The 15,000-nt window shown below is 37.7% G+C and overlaps 1 protein-coding gene across 1 annotated transcript in view; it reads right to left on the bottom strand.

The window, feature by feature from the left end:
- The window catches only part of LOC137985564 (charged multivesicular body protein 2a-like), a 13,618-nt gene extending 185 nt beyond the window's left edge, over positions 1-13,433 (bottom strand). The window contains exons 1-8 of the mRNA XM_068833181.1: positions 13,228-13,433; positions 10,405-10,492; positions 9,760-9,864; positions 7,589-7,639; positions 6,414-6,485; positions 4,765-4,847; positions 2,769-2,823; positions 1,162-1,256 (exon numbers count right to left, since the gene is read on the bottom strand). Coding sequence (XP_068689282.1) covers positions 1,162-1,256; positions 2,769-2,823; positions 4,765-4,847; positions 6,414-6,485; positions 7,589-7,639; positions 9,760-9,864; positions 10,405-10,492; positions 13,228-13,307 — 629 coding nt within the window. The 5' untranslated portion in view covers positions 13,308-13,433. The remainder of the gene's footprint in view (positions 1-1,161; positions 1,257-2,768; positions 2,824-4,764; positions 4,848-6,413; positions 6,486-7,588; positions 7,640-9,759; positions 9,865-10,404; positions 10,493-13,227) is intronic.
- Between the last annotated feature and the right edge of the window lie 1,567 nt (positions 13,434-15,000).

Below are 15,000 nucleotides of genomic sequence, written 5' to 3'. Positions count from 1 at the left end.
CTTATGTAGGTGAGCCCAAGTCCTAATTGGGGAGACTTCAGAATCAAATCTAATTATATACTCAACAGAATATCGTGTTTCTGGTTGGTCAGTGACGAATGCATGGTGGTTACAGAGGGCAATACGGAAGTTGCCATGGAAACACCGCGATGGAGTAATAATAAATAACTAGACGCATATCTGCGTGAACTCGGACTTTACTGATGTCGAGATATCGGCTAGATTATTATTTATTTTAGATTGATGGCAATGATTCTCGTTACCTTCACTCATAAATGTTCGCTCGTAAAGTTTGCGGACCGACCCGTTCCGAAAACGCTCGGTGGGTCTACCGCGAACGGTGTGTGCATTTGTCTGTCATTTGAACGCATCAGACATCATATTTTGTGCTTACTTTTCCTTCAATGCCACATATGCACGTTGGCTTAAACTAAGCGCATGCGCCACAAAAGATAAATCAGCCATTGCGCAACCATGCCACGTGTGTATAAGTTTGAGTACGGTTTGTGATTGAATGCAACAAGAAAACGAAAGTTGTCAAAATTGCATTCGCTGACGGGTCATGCAAAAAACATCACTCGTGACCATGTACACACATTACATGAAGTTAACGCAGATTAAATTAATTGTTGTTTTTTGAGGAGAGGGGAAAAACTGAAACACCCGGAGAAAAATCCTCTCTGGGTGGTGCAGAAAAAACCAAAAATTCAACCCACATTATGACGTCGAGTCCGTGAATCGAACCCAGGCCACATTGTGGTGGAAGGCGAGTGATTAATCTGCACTGCGCTAACTCTACTCCAATACTAGGTCAACGTAACGGTATTTTGGCAGATCAAGCTATCTTTAGACGAGTTCTTAAAATGAGTGACCATTCTCAATCCCATGGGTAATCTTTTCTCATGCAAACTTAAAAATAAGTCAGTCTGAGAACGCCGTTCCACAAATACAATAAACTTGTACGCTCGTGGGTCACTGTCAATAGAAAGTGAATACTAAACTTAGTGAAACATTTCAAACTTGCATGTAGTGTCACTTCAATGCGTAATAAAACCGACTATGTAACAGAACGGTGAGTTGGGCCTGCACGAAGTTGCACTGCCCTTTCACGTAGTCTACCTGAATCGGAATTTATCATTTATTGATCATTAATATTTTTACCTCGCCTGAAGATCGGCATCAGCATCAGCTACAGCTTGTTTTGGAGTTGCTTCTTTATTACCAAGGGCTCCTGAAGTGGTTGGTAGCCCAGTCAGCTAATAAAAACAAGATAATAAGAACAATAATTTCTATCAACAAAAATAAGTGAAAGCAAATGTTTAGTAGCCCTGTATGCTCCCACAGTTGATTGTCAAAATTAACGATCCTCCCATGCTTTAGGTACAGAGGACAGTGTCTTTATGACATCTTTCTTCATGTTTAAGGTGCAAGAAGATAATATCGCTTTAACTCAATAAAATGGGTGAAGTAGGGTGCTTTCTTCGCACCATTTCACCCTTCGAAACCACTCCACCCTTAACATAACACGTGATGTGCGGGAAGGCGGGAAAAGAGGAACACCCCTTCGATTCCATACAAAGTCGTTCACGGTTGGACACATTTGATCCGGCGATACCAAAACTTGGACAATGAAGTGGTCATGGCCGCGAAACATAAAAAGCTGTAAAAACCTGGAATGAAAGTTTATTTTTCAACTTGGCACACTAGGGAAATGCAATCAATAGGCCACTTTGGAAAATACCATAATACTCTTTGCTTGTCCCCCAAACTTTACACAAGTATTGCTTTGGTTTTCTCTTGGCACCATTGTAAGTCCCAAGTGAAACTGGAAACAATGCTTAGGTAAAATTTGGGGGGAAAAACAAAGAGTATTATGGTATTTTCAGAAGTGGTCTGGGTCTCCACCAATGGCATAGCTCCTTCACTTCTTATATAAACCTCAAACAACCCTCCATAGAGTGTTTTCACATAACGTCACATCGGCCATGTTGGAAGAGTGAAATTGAACTCCATTTTCATGAAAATTTTTCCTTTTGTTTTAGTATGCAAATATGCTGCTGGTCAGCACATGAACGAAAGCACTATATAGGCATTTTTAGCTTGTACATTTTGTTTTCCCATTTCAGGCACGTGATGATCTCAAGGGAATTTCCTTTTGTTTTTTTCATAGGCTACAGGTGTATAAGTACATACATGTACATGTAAGCAATTATTACACATGCATCATTCTCGTCACCAGAGCCTCGGATCAATCCAAGGCTCTGGGAAACTCTATGCAGGACAACATGCGCCGTAGGGTTCTTATGGCTATTTGAACCTTACGGCGCCTGCTCACTCCTCGTGCTAACATGAATGCACCAATTAGAGAGGGTTTTGATTGTTCTTCACGAAAACCAATAAGAGGACACTTTGTTTCAGAGTTCCCCAGAGCTCTTCTCTCCCTCAGTCAAGAGAGTCGAGATCGACACATACATAAAATGACATTTGAAAGAAAATGTTCTCTACAGTAAATGTATCACAAAACCTACAAGCTAAAAGGCTCTATTCCTCAATTTGCTCTGAAATTTGCTCTAATACTTGAAACGTCAGACATTAATTTTTATCGTTTCACTATGGCAATTCAACTTTTATCAACTTGATTTTCGTATTTTGTGGGCCTTCAATTGAGCTGATGTACATTGTATTGCTCCTTGGCAAAATTGTGAAAAAAAAAGACTTATGATCTCATAAAACACATGTAACAAGGACAGAATTTAAAGTAATATTACCTCATCAGTCAGTGTAAGTCCCAGCTCATCTAATACTTGCTGAACTACTTGTTCACTGTTTTAGGAAAAAACGGAAACAACTTGCCTAACATGAGCCTCTTGAATAAATGTGACCATAATAATCTTATGTTACCCAAATGATCTGACAACACTTTCCGTAAAATAAGAAGAGGGTAAGATTTCATGGCATGTTGCGAAGGCAACACTATGGTGAATACAAGGGATTCCAAAATGTATATAAATTCTTTTGTGATACAAACATTTGCTTTGAAGAATTTGTCAAACAGATTTCATCAGCACAAACACTACATGTATTTTCTCTAATTGTATATTCATTTCATATTGACCTTATTAAGATTTATGTGAGAAAACCTATTAAAGCTCACAAGCGTTAATGGCTTTTATTAGGTTTCCTCGCCATTTTAAGTCTCTTCTTTTTTTTCTATTTTTAATCTGTAAATCTAATTATGCAATGGCAAAATAAATAAGTAAACATAAATAACTATTCTTGTGGGAGTGGAGGTTTGCTTTAAAAATTTTGCATTCTCAGCTGAGTACTAGCTGACTCTATTAATCATGATGTTCTGTCCCTATGAATTGTCAGTTGAATAGAGTGATGCACGCACAGTGCTCAAAATTCCAGGTTCTCCGTGTTTCAAATGCCGGCGCAACCAAACCCGTGAATTAGGTTGCTCTGATAAATAATTATGTGGTTGCCCACTAGGAAACCCCCCTATGATTAACTGCACTCTGTGTTCAGATGCAATCTCATAGCTATGGAGCTTGAGTATCCCATAGTTCTTAGTGTGTTCCTGCGGTTTTTTTGTGGAAGTCTGGGTTTAAGTTTTCCATCGCCTACATGTTTGTGATTTTCCTATATGACAATGTTTTGTAAAAGCCAAAGATATTCAAAACAAGGGAACATGCTTAGGTGCGGCACTACTATTGGACATTGACAATAGAATTTAAGCAACATGTAAGTCGGGTGCTGTCTGTGATAAATTTGTTTTCTATTTTTGGTTGGGTTGTCCGTTGTTTTTTCCTCGGGCAACAAGGCTTTAAATTCTACCAAAAACTGGTCACCTGCGGCTCGTTTCTCAAAAGTCCCTAAACTTTACGGGCCATTTTTGGGTGTCACAATGCCCTTTGTATCTCAAAAACGGAGAGGATTTAAGTCGTCAAACTTCACAGCCATTTTGATTTTTGTTACCTTGAAATCATGTTAAAAGATCAGCTCTCCAGAACAGGCGGTTGACAGTTTCACAAATGGCTTTTCGGGCCAGAAAAGTTTTCAGGACTTTTGAGAAACGGGCCCCTGGTAAACTTTCTGGTCGTCTGGGACGACGGGACAGCCGCCTATGTCAAGCACTGGATGCATATTACCGGTAATTTTTTTCCAGTAACTTAGTGATATTAAAGTATCCCACTCCAGCCAACCAGTAGTTACCACAATCACTACATTTGTCCAAGGTGCTTTGTATTAGATCAGAGGCACAATTGACCTTGATTAGTGTGTGACTTGCAACTCTGTTTCTCGGAACAAAGCTGGGATTTTAGGACACCAATTTTATGCCCAAATATGGACAAAAATAAGGCCAAAGCCGCACGCATGGGAAAATGCGCATTAGCCAAGCTATGTTACATCAAAATAAGGAAATTTTTAAACTGCAAAAAACTCCAGCTCTGATGCAGAGTAAAACGCTTCAAGGTCATGAGTTTCCGATTAGACAAAAAAGCCTTGTTGTGAGAGAAAATTCTTACATTATTATGGTTAAAGTTTGTCTTTTATAACATGATATGAAAACACTTGCCAGAAGATGAGTAATAACAAAGTTAGCCAAACAAGCAAATGATATGAAAGTAGCTTATGACATGTTTGTATTGCAAGAAAGGAACGAATACCTGGTACCTAACTGTAACCAAGTAACCACATGCTCCTCCATGATGCTGAAGGAAAAGCTTGTTTCTCAGATTAAATAATACATGTACAACAAACCTCTCCTCGTCGTCTTCTTCATCACCAATGACATCATCTATAGCATCATTCATCATCTCCTCTTTCATATCCATTATTTCTGACTAAGACAGAGAAGGGCTTGCATTAATAGGGCACTGTGTCAGACCATTTGCATGCAATAATTTCATGAATACTAGTAAGAAGGCTTTACAAAACGAGGTTCAAATAAAGGTGTAATACAACTTTTGAATTAACTTCAGTTTGCTTATGACTGTGGTAACAAGCACCACATTATTTCAAAATATGTGATTTTAAGATTGAGAATGAGAATTGATTTTGTGCTTGCAGAATGGAATTAGAAATATCAATGGCTTAAAAAACAAAACACTAAGTAATGAAAATATAACTTGAGCATACACAAAACACTACATACATTACAAGTACTTACACTATAATACATGTACACATAATGTACTTACAAACTTACTTACTATACTATACTTTACTTTCATACTTTATTGTCTACAAACACTTACCGGTATACATACATTAACTTTGAAAACACACCTACATGTATTTACAATGCTTACTAATAATATTATGTAACTACTTACTTACTTAATACACTTACATGTACTACCACCGGTAACGCAATATCCATGTACATGCACACACAAAGATGCATTATATACCTCTTACTAACCGAGTTCGAGGTCCGCACTGTAAGTTACGGATCGAGTTTTTTCCCGTTGATTTATGGCCCAAGTGCGAAGCGCGCGGGCCATAAATCAACCGGAAAAAACGAGGATCCGTAACTTACAGTACGGACCGAGAAAACGAGGTTAGTAAGATATTTATTATATCTCTGAGGTTAATCCGGCACGCGGGTAAGGACACTAGTCAAAGTCAAGCGGATGGTTCAACTGCCACAAAGATTGCCGTGCCAAAATTCCAAAAACTAAATCTTCTTGGCTGTTAAGTTTGAAATAGTTGCTTGCAAGATTCAAACAGTTTTCAGTACAAGTTTATGCAACAGAAATGACATGAAAAACTCGCTAGATGATGTTTTATTGAAATTTTAAATTTAGCGGGCTGTACAGCGGGCCGTACTGTAGAATACGGCCCGCTAATTTAGCCAATTACAGCGCGCGTACTATCTGAGAGATATACAGCTGTAATAAATAAACAATAATGCTGTTAATGAAGTAGAATGTACAGTATATTCCAATGCAGGTTATAGATGAAAGAGAGAAGTGATCCTCACAGTAATCTGGACAATAACTATTTAGCAATAATAATTACTATTGTCTCTTATGGACAACTTCAGGTGTCTAAAAGAGACAATTGCTTATAATATAAATAATATTATTGTCCAAATAGCTGCTAAGATCACTTCTCTTGCTTGAATAAGGCTATTGCTGTACTTGAAAGAATTACCCCAAATTACTATTAATTCACTCAGAACCTTTTTGTTTTTGCCCAACAACTAAAATTCATGCAGTCAGTTTGGTTTCATTAAAGCAAAAAAAAAAAAAAGTTAGATCATATATAATATGGGAAAAAAGCCTAATAAAAGGGGACATATTGGGGGGAAAATAGGTTAGTCTCTCTTTCAAATGAAATTCATCGAAATTTTGAGCACAATGGCCAAAACACTGACTAAAGTTTTAAGTTTATTATTTTCCAACCTGTTTTTCAAATTCCATCATGATCTTTTGAATCTGTGGAAGCTTCAGCTGTTTGTTCATGTTGGCCATGGCCTTGAAGACAAACAAACCAAATTTAAGTCAAAAAATAATTAGAAATGGCAGGGTTTTATAATGCCAAAACATTACCATAAAGTAAAATTTTAATCTCTGGACAGAAAGCAGCCCTTTTTCGAGGGCAGGTACAAAAGTTGGACCAGATCAACTTGGATCGCTCACCTTGGATCAAACGAAAATAGTTATTGTAAGCCAAAACTATTTGACGTATGCCCTGATTTCACCAAAGTTAGCTTAAAGATTAGGGTTAGAGTGATTTATCATATTTTTTACGTAGATCCAATGGGCCGGTATTCGACTTTTGTACCTGCCTCTTTTTCAAAGATCACGTTGTTGTCATGTTGAACTTAGCCATGCCAAATTTGCACTCATCCAAATGCTAGGTACCAGTTTGAAATACAACTTACTGAGATAAGCAGTCAAATCCAAATTCAGGTTAGTTTAATAAATTATTTCAAAATAAACTTGTGCAGCTGACAAAAAAAATTCCTAGTTACTAGATGGCTATTAATAGGGACATTTTTCAGCCATTGATTAACCTGTTAACTCCCAGGGGTTCCCCATTGATGATTAAAAATCATCTGGAGTTAGACAGTGTTAAATCTTAAAGTACATGGCCAGTTCACGCCAGCTTAGGAGTCAAAGGATTAACCATCTTACAGTAAGTCTTAAGTTTGATGCAATTTTACCACTTCAACGAAGCCCAACTAATTTTTACTTTTCACATGGCACAAAAAGGTTAAATATTAAACAAGAATAGCAGATAGATATCTTTCCCACAAAGTAGCCAGCATGAGGCAAGAGTATTTTCTTGATTGACATCACAGTGTTATCCACAGTCTCCTGTTTTCAAGTAAAACTTAAAATGGATTATCTTCACAGTGGCCTTTTTTCTTTGTCATGGATGGACGTCTCTCTATTATCGTTGGCTTCATCTAAGCAATTTTGGACATGTGAAGGACATACATGTGATGTTTTCCCATCGTGTGTCCACACTTACATGTACACTGTAGATGAAAACCACAGTTATACATTGAAGGTATGTTGGAGAAAATTTGCTAATTCATGAGCATAAACTTACAGTTACAGTAGTTATGTACCTTTGACACTCCTTTCATTGCTTGTGCCATGGCATTGTTGGATCGCAATGTCTATTAGGAAAAAACAGGAAAATTCTAAATTATTCCGGATGCAGTACTGATCACTAGAAAGGAATGCTTTTATCACACTGATCATTCCATTATTACCAGGCATCTGACAGGATGCGGTGATGCGAATGTGCATAATTCCCTAAAATCCGCATCCTCTGCATAATTACGATATTTTCCGCATCAACAGAAGAAATGCCTGATATTAGTGATAAAGCAGCTGCTTGCCATTCTCACAAACATAAAAGCCAAAGAGATTGACTGTTTTGAAATGCTTATTTTCCTGAACATTGAAAATAGATAGAAGAAAACATGCCATTTCGTTCACAAGATGAAAGGTCATAAGCAGTTTCCACCCATTTTTCGGCAATGAGCCTGGACACTAGAACCTGTGTTATAAATTACAAATTGTCGCAAATCGGCAACTCCTTATATATTTTAATCACAAACTAAGGGAAAAATTCAGTCCCAAATGTGAAGTCCTGTATTGGTTGCAATTTTGAGTCCTGATTTGTAATAAGCAATTGTAAATACATTGGATGGGCCTAATTATTAGTTTTATAAATTGTTTAAATTTCCGCATAATAAACGCATGTTTACGCATAATATGGCCAAAAATTTCCGCATAATCTTTAATTTTTTTCCGCATCCTATCAGAAGCCCAGCCTTAAGCTGTCTGTAAATAAGCTTACTCTTGACGTCAATCAATCAATATGTTATACCTTATAATTTATGAACAGCAGCTGTGACCTATATCACATCTTCATACTCAAGGCGAAGCATTTGAGTGTTACTGTACACTACGTATTTTTGGTGATTCAAGGCATTTAAACGGAAAAATCAGGCTCAGTGAATATTGGACTGGGTGAATAAAAACCTGGACTTCATCTCCGGTTTTTATTCACCTAATTTTATTATTCACCTCGCCTTCAGCAAATAATAATAATTTTTAAATACTTCAGGCCTTCTGACAGGGTGCGATTAAAAAATGCAAATTATGCGATTTTTTCAGGGCAGATTGTGCGATTAGAAAGGCCAATTATGCGATAAATAATGTAAATTATGCGATTTTTTTCTCAGCAATTTTGAGCTTGTTTTATAAGGTTTCAGGTTAAGAAAAACACTTTTTTGCTGCCCTAAAGACATTTTGAACACAAAGGAACAGTAATTATGTATCTCGATCGACATTAGTTGGGATAAATAGAAAAAATGAGGTTTTCTGCACTACCGGTGCACCACGTTAAAAGTTGAAAGGACACAGCTAACATGCCAAATGAATGATCAATGTGCTCGTCAACCACGAACTTCCGAAGATGGTCAATCACAATAGGGCCATACCCCCATTTATACGAGAGAAAATAAGCCATGGCTTTCTCTGGCCACGGCTTATATTGACCTGGGAATATATATTCGTATAAATAGTTCCTTTTGCGTATTTTGTACACCATGGCCAGAGTAAGCCGCGGCTTATTTTCTCTCGTATAAAAGGCCCTAATATTGCACGACGAGAAAAACATCAGTCCATCGTCCACGTGGAGCGTACCTGTGAGGTACTTTCTTGCTCGATCGTGAGCTGTCAGATTGGGCGGAATGTTTCTTCGTCGAAGAAAAAGGGAGCGTTTTCACAACAAACTTATCCATGAGTAAGTTTTTATCAGTTTTCAACAAAAGAAACTACATTTTGCCAAAAAACTTACAACTTCGCTTGTTTTCCATAAATCTCTTAGAAGGCAAGTGTGTCATTTCAGTGGTGTGTATATAAGGGCGTGTTTGTGTTGCACCAATAGAAGGAGACTCGTACCAGGTCCCCGACATGAAAAATAAAGCCTTGAACTTCGAATGTTTACGAAATCAAAGGTGACAAAGGTTTTTTAGCCTTTTTCCAAGATAAATCATCTTAAAAATGGCGTATTTATGCAGGAATTTCTAAGAAACGGCTTGATTTATGTTTCAGTTTATGAATTTTGTGCGTCCTTTTGTGAATTATGCGATTTTTCGTGAATTGTGCGATCGGATGCGATTTGAGGTTGATTGTGCGAAATCGCACCATCGCGTAATATCAGAAGGCCTGATACTTACAAAACAAGCAAGTCTCATTAATAACATTACAGTTTTAATCTCACCTGAACTTTAAGAGATACAGCTTGAATATTTGCTCTCATCATGATAAACTTTTTGACATATCTTCGTGTTCTCACCAGATCCTTTGCCATTATTTTCACAGCATCCTAAAACAATTATAATACAGCAAATTAATTAATCTTGGTACAGGGTATTCATGCTGATCACAAAGTTTAGTACAGACAAACCCCAAATGTGTATTATATGGGTTGACGAATGACAACATCATGAGCCTATAACGCTTTAAATTATAACATTGACTCAATTGATTAAAATTGTAAACATGCACATATATTGAAGCTATAATTAGTATTATTTTCTTGTTTGATCAGAAAGAAACCAAGGTCATACAATTCAATTCATGAAATGGACAGGGAAGGAAATGAACATTCTTTATTAAAGTGTCTAATCTTCTAGTGCTGGAACACTAACTGGGGACACTGTATATTGAAATTAACAAATCAACGCAAGTCAGATCGAATTTTGCTTTTTGAGGAGAGGGGAAAACTCAACCCACATATGACACGGAGCCTGGAAATCAAACCCGGGCCACATTGGTGGGTCAGGTGAGTACTAATCCTTGAGGTGCTAAAAACAAATGCTGTATGTATTCATGAATAAAATACTGTTTGCTCGTGAAAGCTTACCATCTGTCCTGCTTTTGCCATTTTCTTGATATCCGCAATGACTTTTTTCTCCTGTTGCTCCATTTTAGCACGCTCCCTATCAAGATCCCTGAAAATATAAATTTTTTACAATATTACATGTACTGTCAATAAGCCCCTTTTCAGGCGATAAATCACACTTCTTAGCAGGACATTTAAATCTTACCCCAGGATACAAACAGCCTGGGCAGTTTTGAATTGTGAAAGTTGGAATTAGATCATTACAGTTACTAGTTGAACTAATTTAATAAAGGGGCTATGTCATGAACTTACTTTGGGGTGTTTTGAGAAAATCTTAAGTGAATCACAAGTTTAAAGCTTGAAAATGGTAATTAATGTGGAATTCCTTTGCTCAGTGATAAAATTATTGTTACACCACAAACAAGATGATTCTGGCCCGGCTTTTATCACGATTACCCAAATACAATCCGTTTCAATGATCTTGTCCATTTGTGTCCATCCCTGCTTCTTTTTCCTTTTGCTGAATTTCTTTTATGTTCTTCAACAGTTTTAATTGGTTATTGCAATGTTTCATTCTACTTTCTGAGAATTTTGGGTGTCATGAAATCATCATTTTGCGTGAAATAGCCCTTTTAAGCAATAAAGGATGCAATCAAATCCACACTCGAATGGAATTCAAAGCCTGCCTGGCTGTGCAATTGCACTGCACTTGCTCTACCGACTGAGCTCTCAAGCCTGTTGGAAGCCGATGAATTTCAATTTCAAATTCATCCAGTACGAGGTGAATGAATGAAATTATTTTCTAGAATTTTTGTAGTTTCATATATAAAGCAAAGGAAAGGAACTTTATAATAAAAGTGTCCTGTCGTTCTAGTACTGAAAGCACTACCGGTAACTGGGGAAACTGTAAATGGAAATCAACAATTAACACAAATCAACTTGAATCAAATATTGGTTTTTGAGGAGAGGGGAAAACCGGAGTACCAGAGAAAAACCTCAGAGTAGAGTAGAGAACCAACAAACTCAACCCACATATGATGCCGAGTCTAGGAATCAAACCATGGCCACATTGGTGGGAGGCGAGTGCTCTGACACCACTGCGCTATCCCTGCACCCCTATATTTTAACTGCAGAATAGAGCGAAGTGAAAGTTGGAAAGATCATTGCAGTTAGTTGAGTAACTTAATCATTTGCAAATGAAACCCAAAAAAATCCAGGAGTGAACGGGGTTTGAACTGATGACAGCGCAAATGCTCCATACCAAATGTCAGCTATCATGCCTGTTGGGAGCTGACAAATAGACCTTCTTAGCTTGTATATTTTTTTCCCATGATTTTAGACCATGTGATGTTATTCAAGGGAACAGCTTTTTTCAAATGTCGTCTTATGCACAGGCATATGTAATGTACACATAACTTAGTAGTGGTAGTAGTAGTGGTAGTTGTAATGATAGTTGTAGTAGTAGTAACGGTAGTGGTGGTAGTGGTAGTATTACTGTAGTAGTCATCATCATCATCATCAAGACCTTAGGCATGAATTAGCAAGACTGTGGAATACAAAGACAGTTGTAGTAATCGGTGCACTGGGGATTGTATCTGGAAATGAAATTTAGTCAGTTATCTGAAGAAGGTTGGAACGACAACCAAGATAGAACTCCTACAGAATTGCAAGATTACTGTGAAAAGTACCAGCGGCCCGAGGTTACAGGTTGTAGCTTGTCGTCATGTACATAAACAATACCAGCATGAAACATGAACCAATAAACAATAATAATAATAATAATAATAATAATAATAATAATAATAATAATAATAATAATAATAATAACAATAGAAACAAGAGAGATAGAATCATACTGCTGTTAGCCCTGTTATGAGCTAGAATCATCTACTGTACAACATGCATCAGGTCAAATAATCTGACATTAGCATGCAAAAGCTACAATAAAATGGCTCTCTTGTGGAGAAAAGGAGGTTATGTATGTCAAAAAGACAAAAAAATATTAACCCTTTCCCTCTTAAGAGTGATACCTTATGCATTTGAATCTGTCTAATTCCAAATGATTTTCCTGCAAGCAGGGATGGTGTAGAGGTGAGAACACTTGCCTCACACCAACCCACCAATGTAGCCTGGGTTCAATTCCCAGATCGACTTGGCGTCATATGTGGGTTGAGTTTGTTGGTTCTCTTCTCTGCTCCAAGAGGTTTTTCTCTGGGTACTCCGGTTTTCCCCTCTCCACAAAAACCAATCTTTGATTTGAGTTAACTTCATTAGTGTCCCCAATTAGTGCTCTTAAGAGCTTAAATTATCCATTGACAGTTAAATAAAGTTGTTATTATTGTCAGGGGTTTACAATGTCTCACAACCCATAAACAGGTGTAAAAAGACAACTTATAGACAGACAAACTTTAGACCTAGTGGAAGAAGATGTAGATTCACTAAGAAGAACTGAGTATCAAGGTACATGTACTAAGCTGATTAATCTCCAAGCGATGGAGGCAATTATGATATAATTATTATTATGATTCTGAATACAGGAAACGTAATTTATAGAGGTTGAATGAACCACCTTCCAAGATTCTTCCCTTTTACCCCAGACCATAAGCTTACAAGCATCGCCACTGCGTACTTCGTACAGTCGATCTGCAGTTGCAAGTTTCGATTCAGATATAGCGTCTAAATTTGCCCGTTACTTTCTAGCTTTTACTTCAACACTTGATGAATAAGCCCCACACTGAGTGCCAATGTGTCTTGTCATAAAATACAAAATAACTTCCCAATGTAGTCTTCAACTGATAGAAAAAAGTACAACTGAATGCACACGACAACATTTCCTGCACCAACCTCATCGCCCTGTTCAAGGCGCGTTGGTTTTGTTTCAGCATTTCTTCGGGTGTTTTCTTCTTTCCGAAAAGGAATTCCATGATGACTGATCTTTAAGTGCAAAGCAAGAAATGTTTCACTAAGCTTGATTTGACGTCGGGAAAAGGCAAAATGAAGGCAATAATTGAGGACAACAATAACACTATGCTCAGGCCTCCAAAATAGAACTCGACGTCACTATGTTCGCGGGCTCAAATCATGACATCATTTCTAATGATGTCAATTAGACTGCAAAACAGAGGGTCTCAATAGGGGTGTAGCAAACACGGTACACGGTTAAAAATTTCGCGAATTCACGGTGCACGCTTAATTTTTACATCAAATCATTGTTGAGAGCTTAGGAAAAGCTACAAACACGCTGGGATCAAATCGCTGGGATCTAATAAAGGATAAGATTAAGAAAGCTGTGGTATTCAGCGAAACGAAACGAAACGAAAAGAAATCATTACACAGGCAAGAGTGAATGATCAGGGGCACCCAACGATAGTCTTCGGTGAAATATGTGATCGGGAGAGTCAAACTGTTCTAAGAATTTCGTTTCTACGTCGCCAAACAGCTATAGATTTCTTTACTAAAACATCACCTAAAAGATTCGCAACCAGAGAAAAGTAGTCCCTTTTCGGATGAGCACTTGAAATGGTTTGCTGCATGGGGACGTTCTTAGAAGGTAAAGTAGTAACTAACGTTCAGCTAGCAATTTCTGAAATGAAGATATCATGACATAAAATTCTCGGTCACGTCAATTTTCAGCTAAGATATCCGAACAGATCAAATTCTTCTAGGTGAAAATCTCTTTAGACAGTCCTTATACATTACAAGGAACCTCAAATTGTGCCTCAAAGGCTTTTGCCCTGATGATCTCGTTCGGTGCCCTTCAGTGATACCAAGCTGTGGCTAGATCCCTTGTTTCGCAAAATACCAATAGCGGTAATCGACGAAACAAGTCTTGCAAATTACTGTTGTAGGCGCTCTGCGTTCGAAAATTTTCTTGTTAGATAAACCTAATACTGGCCAACAGATGACACGAGAATTTTGCCCTCTCTTTGCTGGCTCCCTTGTTTCGCAAAATACCAACAGCGGTCGAAACAAGGCTCGTAATGCATGCATACGTGCTGGTAAACAAGATTTATGGCACTTCCTACAGCAAGGTCAAAGTGCAGAAAAAATTTTTCGTCCTGGTACTAACCAATCGCTTTTATGGTGAAGTAAAGCGTCCAGCGAGAATGCAAATGTACAAGCCCGCAAATGATCCCGGCCCGGAAATGATTCCTAAAATTGGACGGCTAATGTTCTTGGACGAAATGATTGATCCTCAAATTGGACCGCAAATGATCCGGGACCGCAAATGGCTGCCTCCTCACCGATTAAACAATGGGATGGACTCAAGAATTTTGAGAGAGGATTTAAACTTATTAAGGTAATTCCCTTGAAAATGACGTACTATCCAGATTTCTGTCAAACTTGGCACAATTGATATTCATGCAAAGGGCATTAAAAAATGCAGTAAAAAGATGGGGTCACCGAGCTTGTTTTTCGAGCTGCATGCCCTTTATTTCGTTGACTGTGTACATGTTTTTGATATATCTTTGAAACCCAAAATCAAATGAGAACAAGAGAAGACGAGAATTTAATATTCTTTTGCAAGTGCAAGAAAAAATTAAAGATCGGGCCACTCATGACTTAAAAGTTTTAAAGCCTGATGTCCATATGATCTGCAACGGTTGTAGTATTTAG

Source organism: Montipora foliosa, chromosome 14 (genome assembly GCF_036669935.1).
Source record: "Montipora foliosa isolate CH-2021 chromosome 14, ASM3666993v2, whole genome shotgun sequence".
Classification (NCBI taxonomy): domain Eukaryota; kingdom Metazoa; phylum Cnidaria; class Anthozoa; order Scleractinia; family Acroporidae; genus Montipora; species Montipora foliosa.
Note: the sequence above shows the minus strand (reverse complement) of the source record. Positions and strands in the feature narration are given on the sequence as shown.